The 13,668-nt window shown below is 44.9% G+C and overlaps 1 protein-coding gene and 6 non-coding genes across 8 annotated transcripts in view; 1 reads left to right on the plus strand and 6 right to left on the minus strand.

Annotated features, from left to right (window-relative positions):
- The window catches only part of LOC118081414 (uncharacterized), a 29,648-nt gene that overhangs the window by 1,707 nt on the left and 14,273 nt on the right, over positions 1–13,668 (plus strand). Inside the window, exons 2-4 of one of the 2 annotated variants that reach the window (XM_088664074.1) lie at positions 106–205; positions 2,617–4,029; positions 10,061–10,065. In XM_088664074.1, the coding sequence (XP_088520200.1) occupies positions 172–205; positions 2,617–4,029; positions 10,061–10,065 (1,452 nt within the window). In that variant the 5' untranslated portion in view covers positions 106–171. Of the gene's footprint in view, positions 1–105; positions 206–2,616; positions 5,954–10,060; positions 10,066–13,668 lie in introns of those variants that run through there. The other variant, XM_060270747.2, reaches the window with a different exon arrangement.
- On the minus strand, positions 7,057–7,128 carry TRNAE-CUC (transfer RNA glutamic acid (anticodon CUC)). The gene has a single exon. It is a non-coding gene; the product is annotated as a tRNA-Glu (tRNA).
- On the minus strand, positions 8,448–8,521 carry TRNAN-GUU (transfer RNA asparagine (anticodon GUU)). Its single transcript has one exon. It is a non-coding gene; the product is annotated as a tRNA-Asn (tRNA).
- TRNAE-CUC (transfer RNA glutamic acid (anticodon CUC)) lies at positions 9,392–9,463 on the minus strand. Its single transcript has one exon. It is a non-coding gene; the product is annotated as a tRNA-Glu (tRNA).
- Positions 10,928–11,000, minus strand: TRNAV-CAC (transfer RNA valine (anticodon CAC)). The gene has a single exon. It is a non-coding gene; the product is annotated as a tRNA-Val (tRNA).
- TRNAS-GCU (transfer RNA serine (anticodon GCU)) lies at positions 12,541–12,622 on the minus strand. Its single transcript has one exon. It is a non-coding gene; the product is annotated as a tRNA-Ser (tRNA).
- TRNAN-GUU (transfer RNA asparagine (anticodon GUU)) lies at positions 13,361–13,434 on the minus strand. Its single transcript has one exon. It is a non-coding gene; the product is annotated as a tRNA-Asn (tRNA).

Consider the following 13,668-nt stretch of genomic DNA (forward strand, 5'->3'; position numbering starts at 1 on the left):
GAAGTGGTATTTAGTGGAGAATATTGAAATGCAAAAACTCAATGGAAATATAGAGTTCAGGAATATATTATTTCTGATTAGAGAATCTTTCTTTCTTTCTTTCAGTGTATATTTCACCAAGCTGGGTGAGATCTCCAAAATTCAGGGCAAAGATCTCTTCACAAGGAAGTCATGCCAGAGAACAATGAAAACATGGCCTCTGTAGGTAAGAATGTCTTTTCCCCCTTGGATGGTATTGAAAATTAAGTTCTTAAATCACACCAGTGAGCAAGCAAGTGGTGACCAAACAGGGCCTTCAGGAGGCAGTGATAGCCACCAACTTAGATGGCTTTAAAAGAGGATTGAGCAAATTCATGGAGGATAAGACTATCAGTGGCCAGTAGCCATGATGGCTATGCTCTGCCTCCAAATTTGAAACCATTTCTGGAAACTGCAGGAGGAGAGACTTCTCATTTGCTTGCAGGTTTCCAACAGGCATCAGGTTGACCACTGTGAGAACAGGATGCTGGACTAGATGGGCCACTGGCCTCATCCAGCAGAGCTCTTTCTATATCCTTGTGGCCCAGAGGCTAAAACCCTTTAATAAAGTTTTGTTTTAAATGTATCAGCAGTGGACGAGTGAATGCAGCTCATGTTATGAAAAGACAATGTTATGATAGAGAAATCAAAAGTACAGTGGTGCCTCGCTAGACGAATTTAATTCGTTCCACGGGTCTTTTCTTATAATGAAAAATTTGTCTAGCGAATCCCATAGGAATGCATTGATTTTTTTATTGATTTTTTTTGCCCATAGGAACGCATTAATTGAATTTCAATGCATTCCTATGGCAAAGCGCGATTCGCTAGACGAATTTTTCGTAAAACGCATTCGTCTAGCGAGGCAACCTCCACTCGAAAAATCCTTTCGTTAAGCGGAAATTTCGTTAAGCAGGGCATTCGTTAAGCGAGGCACCACTGTACATCATATGTAAATAAAACTTGGAGAGTGTAAAATCTAAACAATTTTTAAATAAGTAACCCTAAAATGGTTATTATAACCCTAAAATGGTTATTATAACCCTAAAATGGTTATAGCCTGGCATGCTATGGTCCATGGGGTCACGAAGAGTCAGACACAACTAAACGACTAAACAACAACAACAAAATGGTTATTGCATGATAGGATTCAAATAAGCAAGATTACACTTAAGTGAGTCTATGAGTGTGTGTTTTGTTCCAAGCAGGAGAACCAATCAAAATTAATTCCAATCAATGAGAGATTGACTATCCACCTGGTTCTCTCTCTCTCTCTCTCTCTCTCTCTCTCTCTCTCTCTCTCTCTCTCTCTCTCTCGGAAACAAAGGCAGAACTTCACTGCTCAGGTTCCCTTCAGCATGCTGCAGGCCAGAAACAAATGTAGTGCTGGCACTTTTTTTCTGCAAGCAAATGGCAAAAAAGAACTGTTGACATTTGAGGGAAGGCAGCTGTCTCTTTGGAAAGGGAGAGAAGTAGCTCCCGCGTACAATGAATCGTCTAATGCCTTGATCATGCAGGCTCAGTGCAGTGTGGTGTTTCTGTTACAGAATACTGTATAGTATTTTTGACCTGTAATAGTGGCTCTTTCCACTCAAAGGCCCTTTCAGACTTATAAATATGGGACTTCCCAACTTGCTACTCGAGCCCTACTCTTTGTGATTCTTCACTGGTGCAAGCCACATTTGGCACACTGGGCAGTTCTGGGAGGAGTCACCAGCCCAGGCATCAGCATAACATTCAGGGACTCTTGAGGTCAGTGGTGGCTAAATCTTTTTGGGGCCCTGGACACATTCAGAATTATGAGAATGTGTCGTGAGCTCTAGTCACAAAAAATGTCCCTGTGGGAGCATGCCATAGTGTTAAATCGCTCTTTTGGCATAGCATAATAACACGTAATGTCTGCTGCATCTAAAAGAGCAGAATAAGAGATAGGATCATAGAACTGTGCTAATATGGAAAACTTTAATTTATTTATTTTTTAAATGTTTGAACCTGATAAACAGAGCAGCAGGTTCCAGCAATCTCCTTTCCCAAACATTGCTAAGTTTCATCTGCTGTGTTGCCTGTTGCTGGTGAGGTGTTGTAGATTACAGCTAGAAAATGAATAAAACATAATTCAGAATTATTCCTGAAGTCAAGTATTCCAGGAATATACAGTCACACTCACATATAAACAGATGTCTTTATTGCTGGCTGGTAATCATGCTCCTTCATTAGTTAGTTAGTTTGTTTATCCTATTCTTCAGCAAAAATAAAGACTCTCAGAGTGGCCATACAGTTGGCTAAAAGAAGTGAGTCAGTCCCTGCCTCAGATTTGCAGTTTGAAAAGGCAAAAGGGAAATGGATTGGGAGAGAGGAAAAAAGACGCAAATGAATGTCTAAGTTCTTTTCTTTTTTTAAATGGAACACAGAACAGCTCTGCAGGGAGAAACCAGAGTAATTATTGGGAAACCCTGTTATAGATAAGTGATTTTTTTCCTGGACCAAAATTCTTATTCCATTCTGTTCTGTAACATCTTGTAGGTCATTGCCTCAGAACCTGAGTGTCTGGGAAATAACTGAATAACATTTCCACCACCCCCTTCCTTTCTTCTTCCCAAGCAGGTGATGGGAAGGATAATGAGATTCATGAGGAGCCATCTTTGGATTCATTGAAAACAATCAAGCATGAAGTGGGGAAAAATACATTTGGAAACCAAAGGACATCAAAAAGGCAGGACAGAATGCGGTCAAAGAATTGTAGGAAGAAATACTCTGCTTCTCCATGTTCAGGCCACCCTCAATTTCCACCAGATACTGAAAGAGTGAAAAAGTGTCCAGTGTGCGGGAAAATGTTCAAAGACAAATCAACACTAAATAATCATCGCAGGACCCACACAGGGGAGAAACCCTATAAATGCATGCAGTGTGGAAAGGGCTTCAGTGTGAGTGGTAACCTTACTATCCATCAAAGAACCCACACAGGAGAGAAACCATTTCAATGTATGGAATGTGGAAAGAGCTTCAGTGTCAGCTGTAACCTTACTAAACATCAAAGAACCCACACAGGGGAGAAACCATATAAATGTACGGAGTGTGGAAAGTGCTTTAGTGATAGCGGAAGTCTCACTTCACATGAAAGGATCCACAGAGGGGAAAAACCTTATAAATGTATAGAATGTGGAAAAGGCTTCTGTGTGAGCAATAGCCTTATTGCACATCAAATAATCCACACTGGGGAGAAACCATATAAATGTATGGAGTGTGGAAAGTGCTTCAGCCAATGTGCAAACCTAAATACACATCAGAGAACCCACACAGGCGAGAAGCCATATAAATGTAGGGAGTGTGGAAAGTGCTTCACCCAGAGCGTAAATCTAAAAACACATGAAAGAACTCACACAGGAGACAAACCATATAAATGCTTACTGTGTGGAAAGTGCTTCCATGGCAGTGGAAGCCTTACTAAACATAAAAAAATGCACACTATGGAGAAACCATATAAGTGCATGGAATGTGGAAAAGGCTTCAGTGTGAGTGGTAGTCTTACTCTACATCAAAGAATCCACACTGGGGAGAAACCATATAAATGTATGGAGTGTGGAAAGTGCTTCAGCCAAAGTGCAAACCTTAAAACACATCAAACAACCCATACAGGAGAGAAACCTTATAAATGTGTGGAGTGTGGAAAGAGCTTCATTAATAGTGAAAAGCTTAGTTCACATCACAGAACCCACACAGGGGAGAAGCCATTTAAATGCATGGAGTGTGGAAAATGTTTTAGCCAGAGTGCACACGTTAATACACATCAAAGAACTCACACAGGGGAGAAACCATATAAATGCTTAATGTGTGGGAAATGCTTCCATGATAGTGGAAACCTTACTAAACATCAAAGAACCCACACAGGGGAGAAACCTTATAAATGCATGATATGTGGAAAGAGCTTTAGTGTGAGCAGCACCCTTACTTCACATCAGAGAACTCATACAGGAGAGAAACCATATAAATGCTTAGTGTGTGGGAAAAGCTTCAGTCAGAGTGGAAGTGTTACTACTCATCAAAGAACCCACACAAAGAAACAACTATATAAATGCATGGAGTTTGGAACAAGCTTCAATCTTGATTGAAAGCTTTCTTGGCATCAAGAAATGTGAGAAGAATATAAATGCCTAAGGGAACCTTTCCCACCCTGGCTTCCCACAGAAGTTGTTGTATTCCAACTCTAATATGGCCCATGATCATCAATAAAGATCTTAGTATGGATCAAAAGAAATTGCATAAGAGAGACCCCTGGGTAGTGGAAAGAGCACAGCAAAATGGTTACAAAATATTCAAAAAACAAAGGGAGGAAATAATAAATGTACAAATTAAGAAAGATTTAGATAGAGTGGTTTCTTATTTAATGTAGGCAGGAGTGGAATTATTTAAATACATGCACTCTGAGAACAGACTTGCTACACAGGAAAGAACCCACACAGGAAGGAAGCCATATGAATGGTATATGAAATGAGTTTCGCAGGGGACATCAAGGAATCCACATAAGAAAGAAACATCTGGAATGCGTGTGATGCAGAATCAACACAAATCATCTTAGACCAGGGGTCCAAAAACTAAGGCCCGGGGGCCGGATGTGGCCCAATCGCCTTCTAAATCCGGCCCGCGGACGGTCCGGGAATCAGCATGTTTTTACATGAGTAGACTGTGTCCTTTTATTTAAAATTCATCTCTGGGTTATTTGTGGGGCCTGCCTGATGTTTTTATATGAGCAGAATGTGTGCTTTTATTTAAAATGCATCTCTGGGTTATTTGTGGGGCATAGGAATTCGTTCATATTTTTTTCAAAATATAGTCCGGCTCCCCACAAGGTCTGAGGGACAGTGGACTGGCCCCCTGCTGAAAATGTTTGCTGATCCCTGTCTTAGACTTTAGAGAACCTACACGGATGAGAACCCACTGGCATGCTTCTGTGACAAATTCTTTGATATTTTAGGATGTATTAAGATTATGCTTTTCTCTGTTTCCCCCAAATACAGTAGGTATTCGTCACTCATGCTCCTGGGGTTATCCTTCCATCAGTGTGCCTGCATTAGAATTTGCTCTTTGGATTACAGTTTTTATTTGTGCAGCAAGGAAGGTTGTCCATTGGGAACACACACTGCATGGTAAATGTCTTTGGAAAATGCCCCCTACACCCACATCCAAGGTTAATGGGGTGGATTAAAAAGAGAGGATATGAATAGTAGGAAATAATTAGTTGGTTGTAAAATTGGACAGTGTAGATTAAATTAGCAGAAGATGGGAGTAGGCAGGTTTGAGAAAGGAAGCAGTGAGGCTAATAATGTGTTGCAGTAATTAATGGGGGAAGGAAATGTGTGACCAGTCTGTATTTGAGAGAGGGGACCAAGTTTATAAAAGCTCCAGTTGTTAGATGGTGTAGAAGTAGTCGTAATATATATGGTGGCTGATTTCCCATCTTCCCTAGTTTTCTGGATCCATTTCTTAGGTGCATTTCTGAGACCCACTGCATACTTTCCAACACTGGTTGAGATTCACCTAATCAATCCCATCAGCAGAAGTCATGTGTAATGGGGGTGGCCCCACCCAAGCCCCCAAAATTGGCTGAAGCGGCAGTTCAGGAGAATCGCCAAAGTAGAGCATAGGGGGAGGGGGAGGTGTTGCAACCAGCTAGCTGGAATGCTTGTGCAGATGAAACATTTGTAATGGCGCAACATTGAACTCCATCCTTTGCAAATTGCATTTCCTGTCAAAGTTACTTTAGAGATTAGAGGTTGTTGGTGATTTGTGTGTGGTCCATTTTTAATGTAACGGTTGAAATGTAATTTTTTAAAAATGGATCAGTTGCACCTGAAAACTTCACTACTAATGTTTATCTTCTTTTTAAATTAATGCTTTAAATACACAAAGAATAAAAGATTCAAGTGGTGAAGTGTGAAAAGTTGAAAGTGTCTTTTTTGGGCCAAAGCAAACAAGATGAATTTTAACAGGGAGAAATGTAAAGTACTACACTTGGGGGCGGGGGGATGAAAGGCACAAATACAGGATGGGTGACACCTGGCTTGAGAGCAGTACATGTGAAAAGGATCTAGGAGTCTTGGTAGACCACAAACTTGACATGAGTCAGCAGTGTGATGCAGCAGCTAAAAAAGCCAATGCAATTCTGGGCTGCATCAATAGGAGTATAGCATCTAGATCAAGGGAAGTAATAGTACCACTGTATTCTGCTCTGGTCAGACCTCACCTAGAGTACTGTGTCCAGTTCTGGGCACCACAGTTCAAGAAGGATACTGACAAACTGGAACGTGTCCAGAGGAGGGCAACCAAAATGGTCAAAGGCCTGGAAACAATGCCTTATGAGGAACGGCTTAGGGAGCTGGGTACATTTAGCCTGGAGAAGAGAAGGTTAAGAGGTGATATGATAGCCATGTTCAAATATATAAAAGGATGTCATATAGAAGAGGGTGAAAGGTGGTTTTCTGCTCCAGAGAAGCGGACATGGAGCAATGGATTCAAGCTACAAGAAAGAAGCTTCCACCTAAACATTAGGAAGAACTTCCTGACAGTAAGAGCTGTCCGACAGTGGAATTTGATACCAAGGTGTGTGGTGGAGTCTCCTCCTTTGGAGGTCTTTAAGCGGAGGCTTGACAGCCATCTGTCAGGAATGCTTTGATGGTGTTTCCTGCTTGGCAGGGGGTTGGACTGGATGGCCATTGTGGTCTCTTCCAACTCTATGATTCTATGATGGACATTGTAGTCCCAAAACAGCTGGAGGGCCAGGTTTGGCCACCACTGACCTTGTCCAACTCTCTTCAATGCAGGAAGCACAGCTAAAGAACCCCTGACAGCTGGCCCTCCCACCTCGCTTCAAAAAACCTGCAACGAAGGAGAGCCCACCACCTTCCGAGCTAGTCCATGACTGGTACCACAATTGTGAGTCCAAAATAAATGAAGCTTCATGGTCTGAGTTCCTGGAAGGGGCTCAGCACTGGTGGTATAACACACGTTAATCTGGAATGACCCTCTTCCCATTGCGTAAAAGAATTCCCTGACTGGGAATCAAACCCGGGCCGCGGCGGTGAGAGCGCCAAATCCTGACCACTAAACCATCAGGGATGTGCAAGGTGATCTCTGTCCCTCCCTTCTTTCAAGCGACGAGCACCGGATCAAACTGCATAGAAATGGTGCTCTGCCAGCCAGACATCCTACCAAATGGCAGGTTTTCCTAAGTTGCTGTGAAGAGTTCTAACTCCATTAGGAGGCTGGAAAGCAGCATTTGGTCATCCTCTTCCAGGGGGAGTTATTGCCAGGGAAGGGAAACCAAGATAGATAATCTTTATTGTCATTGCCCCATACAGAACAACGAAATTGAAAAAAACTCTACATCAGACATTCAAAACCAACAAGCCTGCTATTCCATCCTGATTAGCCCCCCACAGGCTCTGGTACCCCATAATTAAATACAATATACTCCCATAAAGACTACCTTACACTCATTGAAAGTGAAGTAGGTTGCGGGAGAGGCAGGGACTGGCCCTGGTCAACCAATGAGCTTCATGGCCCAGTCGGGATTGGAACTGTGGTCTCCCAGATCCTGATCTGACACTCCAATCTAATCTGACACTGCAAGCGCTTTTCCATGCTGGAGCAAAACCATCCTCTGCTACATGGTTGTTGTCTTTTCCTTTTCCTTTGTATATCTCACAAAAGAAGGGGGGAAAGGGCCCCTCCGAATAAGAGAACAGGACACCAAAGCCTCTTCTTCTGGCACCAAGCCTGGCAGAGTTGGCACCTGTGGGGAGTGCGAGGGGGTGGCTGGTTGGTTTAAATCTCTTGAGCTCTGTGTTATGGGCCCACTGTGGGTTCTGCCTGGATGAAGGAAATGAGCTGGGTGTGGCCCATCAGCCAGTTTAGAGCTAGTTACTATAAAAACTTCATCCCTAAGAACTTTTGATGGAGTTTGCTTTCTTCCTCCTATTTCCCAATCCTTTGTCCTTTTGTGCCATCCCTTTTTAGATGTTAAGACTGATGACAGGAATGGTCTCATTACTGATCTTGGCTTGAGTCGTGGCTGGTGCATTCCTTCCTCTGCCTTTTGCCTTTTATTTATCATCATTATTTATTTAATTAATACCTATACCGCCCTATACCCTAAGGTCTCAGGGTGGTTCTCATAAAATGGTGAATACACATGAAATCAAAACGAAAATAACAACCCAATAAAACAAAACAAAACTCCCAACCTACTTCTCTTTAAATGAGTGTGGCCTTGGATTCCCTTTCAGAGAGGCACACACCCCAACAAAAGGGCTGCTTTGCTATTGTGTTAAACTTCTAGATGTACTGAGGGTGGGCTGAATCCCTCATGTGGGCAGAACACAACAGATTAGCAATTCACCACTCAGGCTCCTCATTGCAGGCAAATTTCCTGCAGCCGTCCCTGGGTGGGCTCGAACCACCAACCTTCTGGTTAACAGCCAGACGCGCTAACCGATTGCGCCACAGAGACCTGGGCAGAGCTGTTTCTCTGCCTCCTGTTATGCTCGGTGCTGGGAAAGTTCATTTTGAAAAGGAACTAGTTCAAGTTCAAGGAGGAAACGGTTCCAGGAAGAATGATGTTCTAGGCCTAGCAGACAAAATAACCACTGATAAATTGTCAGGTCTGGATGGCACCCCCACATTTGGCTCTTCTTGGGCAAAAAAAGAGGAGGATGGCACCTTCTCTTGGCTATAGGCAGGGCCAATTTGCCAGGATACCAAATTCAGGGTGAGCAATTATAGTTGAAATGGATCTATTACACAAAAAGCCCCTTCCCCCAAGCTGGATTTTTTTTTGCAAAAAGGGACAGCCTGAGGAAAGTGCGCTGAGAAGTGTAGAATTGCAATTTGCTTGCAGCAATGGCATCTAAGCTCTCCACAAACAAATAAGGATGAAGGTCCATAGAAACACAGAATCGTAGAGTTGGAAGGAAACCCAAGGATCCCCTAATCCAGGCATCCCCAAACTTCGGCCCTCCAGAAGTTTTGGACTACAATTCCCATCTTCCCTGACCACTGGTCCTGTTAGCTAGGGATCATGGGAGTTGTAGGCCAAAACATCTGGAGGGCCGCAGTTTGGGGATGCCTGCCCTAATCCAACCCTCTTCAATGCAGGAAGTACTGTTAAAGAACCCCTGACAGGTGGCCCTCCAACCTCTGTTCAAAAAACTTGCAAGGAAGGAGAGTCCACCATCATCTTCCAAGGTAGTCCATGACTGGCACCACAACTGCGGGACCAAAATAAATGAGGCTTCCGGGTCTGAGTTCCTGGAAGGGGTTCAGCACTGGTGGCATAACAGAAGTGGATCTGGAATGACCCTCTTCCCATTGCGTAAAAGAATTCCCTGACCGGGAATCGAACCCGGGCCGCAGCGGTGAGAGCGCCGAATCCTGACCACTAGACCATCAGGGATGTGCAAGGTGATCTCTGTCTCTCCATTCTTTCAAGCGACGAGCACCGGATCAAACTCCTAAGAAATGGTGATCTGCCAGTCAGACATTCTGACAAATGGCAGGTTTTCTTTAGTTGCTGTGAAGAGTTCCAACTCTGTTAGGAAGCTGGAAAGCCGCATTTAATCATCCGCTTTCCTGGGGAAGGGAAACCAAGGCCACACTCATTTAAAGTTCCATGGTACCAATTTAAACAGTCGTGGCTTCCCCCAAAGAATTCTGGGAGCTCCTAGTTTGTTTTCAGGGCTGAGAGTTGTAAGGAGTCTCCCCCCCTGCCTGCCCACCTTGGAGTCCCTTCCAACTCTGCAATGCTATGATTCTATGTTTTGTGGGGTGAAGGAGGCATTAGCCTCCAGCAGGAGATGCCTGCTGTTTGCACCTGCTTGCAGTTAGCGTGACCTGCTTAGCTGGCACCTGATTATAGGATTGGTTGACTAACATTCAGCATGGGTTAAAGGTAAAGGGACCCCCCTGACCATTAGGTCCAGTCGTGACCAACTCTGGGGTTGCGGCGCTCATCTTGCGTTATTGGCTGAAGGAGCCGGCGTACAGCTTCCAGGTCATGTGGCCAGCATGACAAAGCCGCTTCTGGAGAACCAGAGCAGCGCACGGAAACACCATTTACCTTCACGCTGGAGCGGTACCTATTTACTGTATCTACTTGCACTTTGGCGTGCTTTCGAACTGCTAGGTTGGCAGGAGCTGGGAGCAAGCAACGGGAGCTCACCCTGTTGCGGGGATTCGAACCGCCGACCTGATCGGCAAGCCCTAGGCTCTGTGGTTTAACCCACAGCGCCACCGTGTCCCGTCAGCATGGGTTACTTGGTTACAAATCTGCAGCAAGCGTGAACAAGGGTATCCGAGGAAGATTTTTGTGATTTGTCTCTAGTGAGACTTGAGGGCTCAATTCCTCTTAAAGCAGGTTATGTGGTTGTTCTGTTTCAACCCTCTCCCTTGTGAACCATTTCGTTCAGACAACAGGAACTTTCCAACCACAAAGCTTATCAGGTGAACTCTCTCTTGGAAGAGCGGGTGCCAACTACATAGGTCACACTGTTTGCAAGTGGAGTCCTGACTGAGAGAGAATAAATAATAGTGGCACTTATGTCACAAGGGCCTCTTGCACCCCCTACGTTAATGTTAGGGTTAGTGCAGGCTTCCTCAGCCTCAGCCCTCCAGATGTTTTTGGCCTACAACTCCCATGATCCCTAGCTAGCAGGACCAGTGGTCAGGGATGCTGGGAATTGTAGTCTCAAAACATCTGGAGGGCCGAGGTTGAGGGAGCCTTGGTTAGTGGGTAGATATCCAGTCTGTGTTTTGTTTTGGGTAGTGCACTATGCTTGTTCCTGTTTGTTTTAGATATTTCTTTCTACACCTTACAAAAGAATTCAGTAGGCATATTTTTTTAAAAAGAAAAGAAGCACCATGTTTCTGCCTAGTTTCGAACCAGGGACCTTTCGCGTGTGAGGCGAACATGATGACCACTACACTACAGAAACTCTGCCTTAGCTGTGGCCTTTGTTCCTGCCCCCTGACCAAGAAAGATCTTTTTGGCTTGGAGTCCTTGGCACTCAGAGAATGGCAGTGCCACATGCTCCAGGTGGATGGGGTGGGGCATACCCCATCCAGCTAAGTGGCGTCGTGGAAGCGTGTTGGGCCCATAACCAAGAGGGTGATGGATCAAAGCCATTGGCTGCTGTGCAGCAGCAGATACCTTTTGCTTTTGACTTGGACAACCCGCAAATGCGGGGAGGAGATGCTGCAGGCCCTCCCTCCTTTGGCAACTGATCTGGGAAAACGAATCCTGTTGCAGAACAGAAGGGAAGGCACTTCTTTTAAGGGAGAAATAACATCTCTTCCCCTCCCCCCCAACACACAGTACTGGATCAACCAATAGGCAGAAGAAGCATGTGCTTAGAGCACCAATTTTTATTTATTTATATTTATTTTTGAAGATTGCTATAATCATCGCCGCCACAATCCCTCTCCTTAGGGACCCAAGTACAACCTGGAGTCCAGGCTTCATTCCGTTCTTTGACATAATTCGACACAGGCCATAGAACAGAAGCTGGAGCTGCAACAGTCCTTCTATTTGGTAAAATAATTTCCTGGCTGGGAATTGAACCTGGGCCGCAGTGAATCCTAATCACTAGACCACCAGGGATGTGCATGGTAATCTCTGCTTCTCTATTCTTTTCATGTGATCGACCAACTGCAAGGAAATGGCACTTGACTAGCCAGCCAGCCTCCTAGTCAATGGGCATGTTTTCCTTCTGTAGGCCAAATCAACACCTGACCCTACAGGGTGGCAAAGGCAGTATAGTAAACCAAAGGCTTATGCTACAGAGGAATATCCCAAAAAGGCTCACTTGCAGGATCATCACCTTGTCATGGTGAGTGGGCTTGCACGTAGCTATGACCCTTGTGAGTGAAGCCGCCGCGAATCTCGTACTCCCAGTAGGGTCACCAAAGGCAGTAAGGTCAAAGGGGAGGAGCTAGACAAAGAATGATCCAAAAAGTCCTCAATGGCAGAACAGGCGGATGATAACAAGCGGTATGTTACAACAGCTATGAAGACGGATGAAGGCTGCAGCAGATAAGAATCTACTGGTCGTCGTGATACTCATGCCATTGGAATAGAGCAGGCACAGGCAACCTTCGGCCCTCCAGATGTTTTGGACTACCATCATCCCTGACCACTGGTCCTGTTAGCTAGGGATCATGGGAATTGTAGGCAAAAACATCTGGAGGGCCGAAGGTTGCCTATGCCTGGAATAGAGCCTAACTGCGAAGACTGTGCGTTGGTCAGCGTGCACTGATCTACACACATAAAAATTTTTCAAGCGCAGGCATCTTCTAAAAACCCATCTAATCCTCAGCATGATCAACTCCCACCCAGAAACCTATGTCCCCACCCCACTGTGGATCCAGAATTGGCCCCCACAGTCACTTATGGACACACCATTAAGACCATATTCATGGAAGACGACCCTACTCGGCTACAAGCAATCACCAAAGAAGAAGATCCAAAAAAGGGGCCGACGAGGGTGGGATTCGAACCCACGCATGCAGAGCACAATGGATTAGCAGTCCATCGCCTTCACCACTCGGCCACCTCGTCCAGGAATCCTGCCCACCGCTGTCCCTGGGTGGGCTTGAACCACCATCCTTCTGGTTAACATCCTTCTGTGCTAACCCATTGCGCCACAGAGACCTGGGTGGTAGCATCCTTGGTCTGAGATCTTAATACAGTACTGGAACACTACTGAAAGACTAAGGATGGGATGGGCATGTGTCCTTATACTGTACCAATTTCCCAGTTTCAATGGAGAAAGGGGGAGGAGGAATTGTTCTGCAGCTTAAAGGGTCAGTGGCAGAACTGGTGTCCCCTTCAACAACTCAACAAGTAGAGTGGAAGCAGGGTACTCAACAAGCAAGCCTTGAAGAGTTAAAAGGGCTAGAGTTAGACTCCACCCTTTGAACGTTCCTTTGCTCTGCTTTTCAGTTTCAGCCGTGTTCTCCACCTCACCAGCAATAAAGCAGTAAAAATCACACGTTTGTTAATTTATACTGCAGTTATTATGATGAGGAAAAGCAGTATTGGATGCTTATTGCCAAAGGGTGAAATAATGACATAAAGTGATCTGGGAGAAAAAAAACTATCCCAAGTTCCTCTTTCTTATTTTAAAGCTCTCACTATATTCACAGTCATAGTGACTATTTTTGGCTGCTTGGATAATGTGCTGAGCTCCTAGGGAAAAGAGCTACTAAGGGGGGACTTGAACCCCCATGTGAGAAGAACACAACAGATTAGCAATTCGCCACTCAGGCTCCTCATTGCAGGCAGATTTCCTGCAGCCGTCCCTGGGTGGGCTCGAACCACCAACCTTCTGGTTAACAGCCAGACGCGCTAACCGATTGCGCCACAGAGACCTGGGCAGAGCTGTTTCTCTGCCTCCTGTTATGCTCGGTGCTGCGAAAGTTCACTTTGAAAAGGAACTAGTTCAAGTTCAAGGAGGAACCAGTTCCAGGAAGAATGATGTTCTAGGCCTAGCAGACAAAATAACAACTGGTCTGGATGGCACCCCCACATTTGGCTCTTCTTGGGCAAATAAAAGGAGGATGGCATCTTCTATTGGCCAGGGCCGTCTTAAGCATAGCTGGTGC

The sequence above is a fragment of the Zootoca vivipara genome, chromosome 2 (assembly GCF_965207765.1).
Source record: "Zootoca vivipara chromosome 2, rZooViv2.hap1.1, whole genome shotgun sequence".
In the NCBI taxonomy this organism is placed as follows: domain Eukaryota; kingdom Metazoa; phylum Chordata; class Lepidosauria; order Squamata; family Lacertidae; genus Zootoca; species Zootoca vivipara.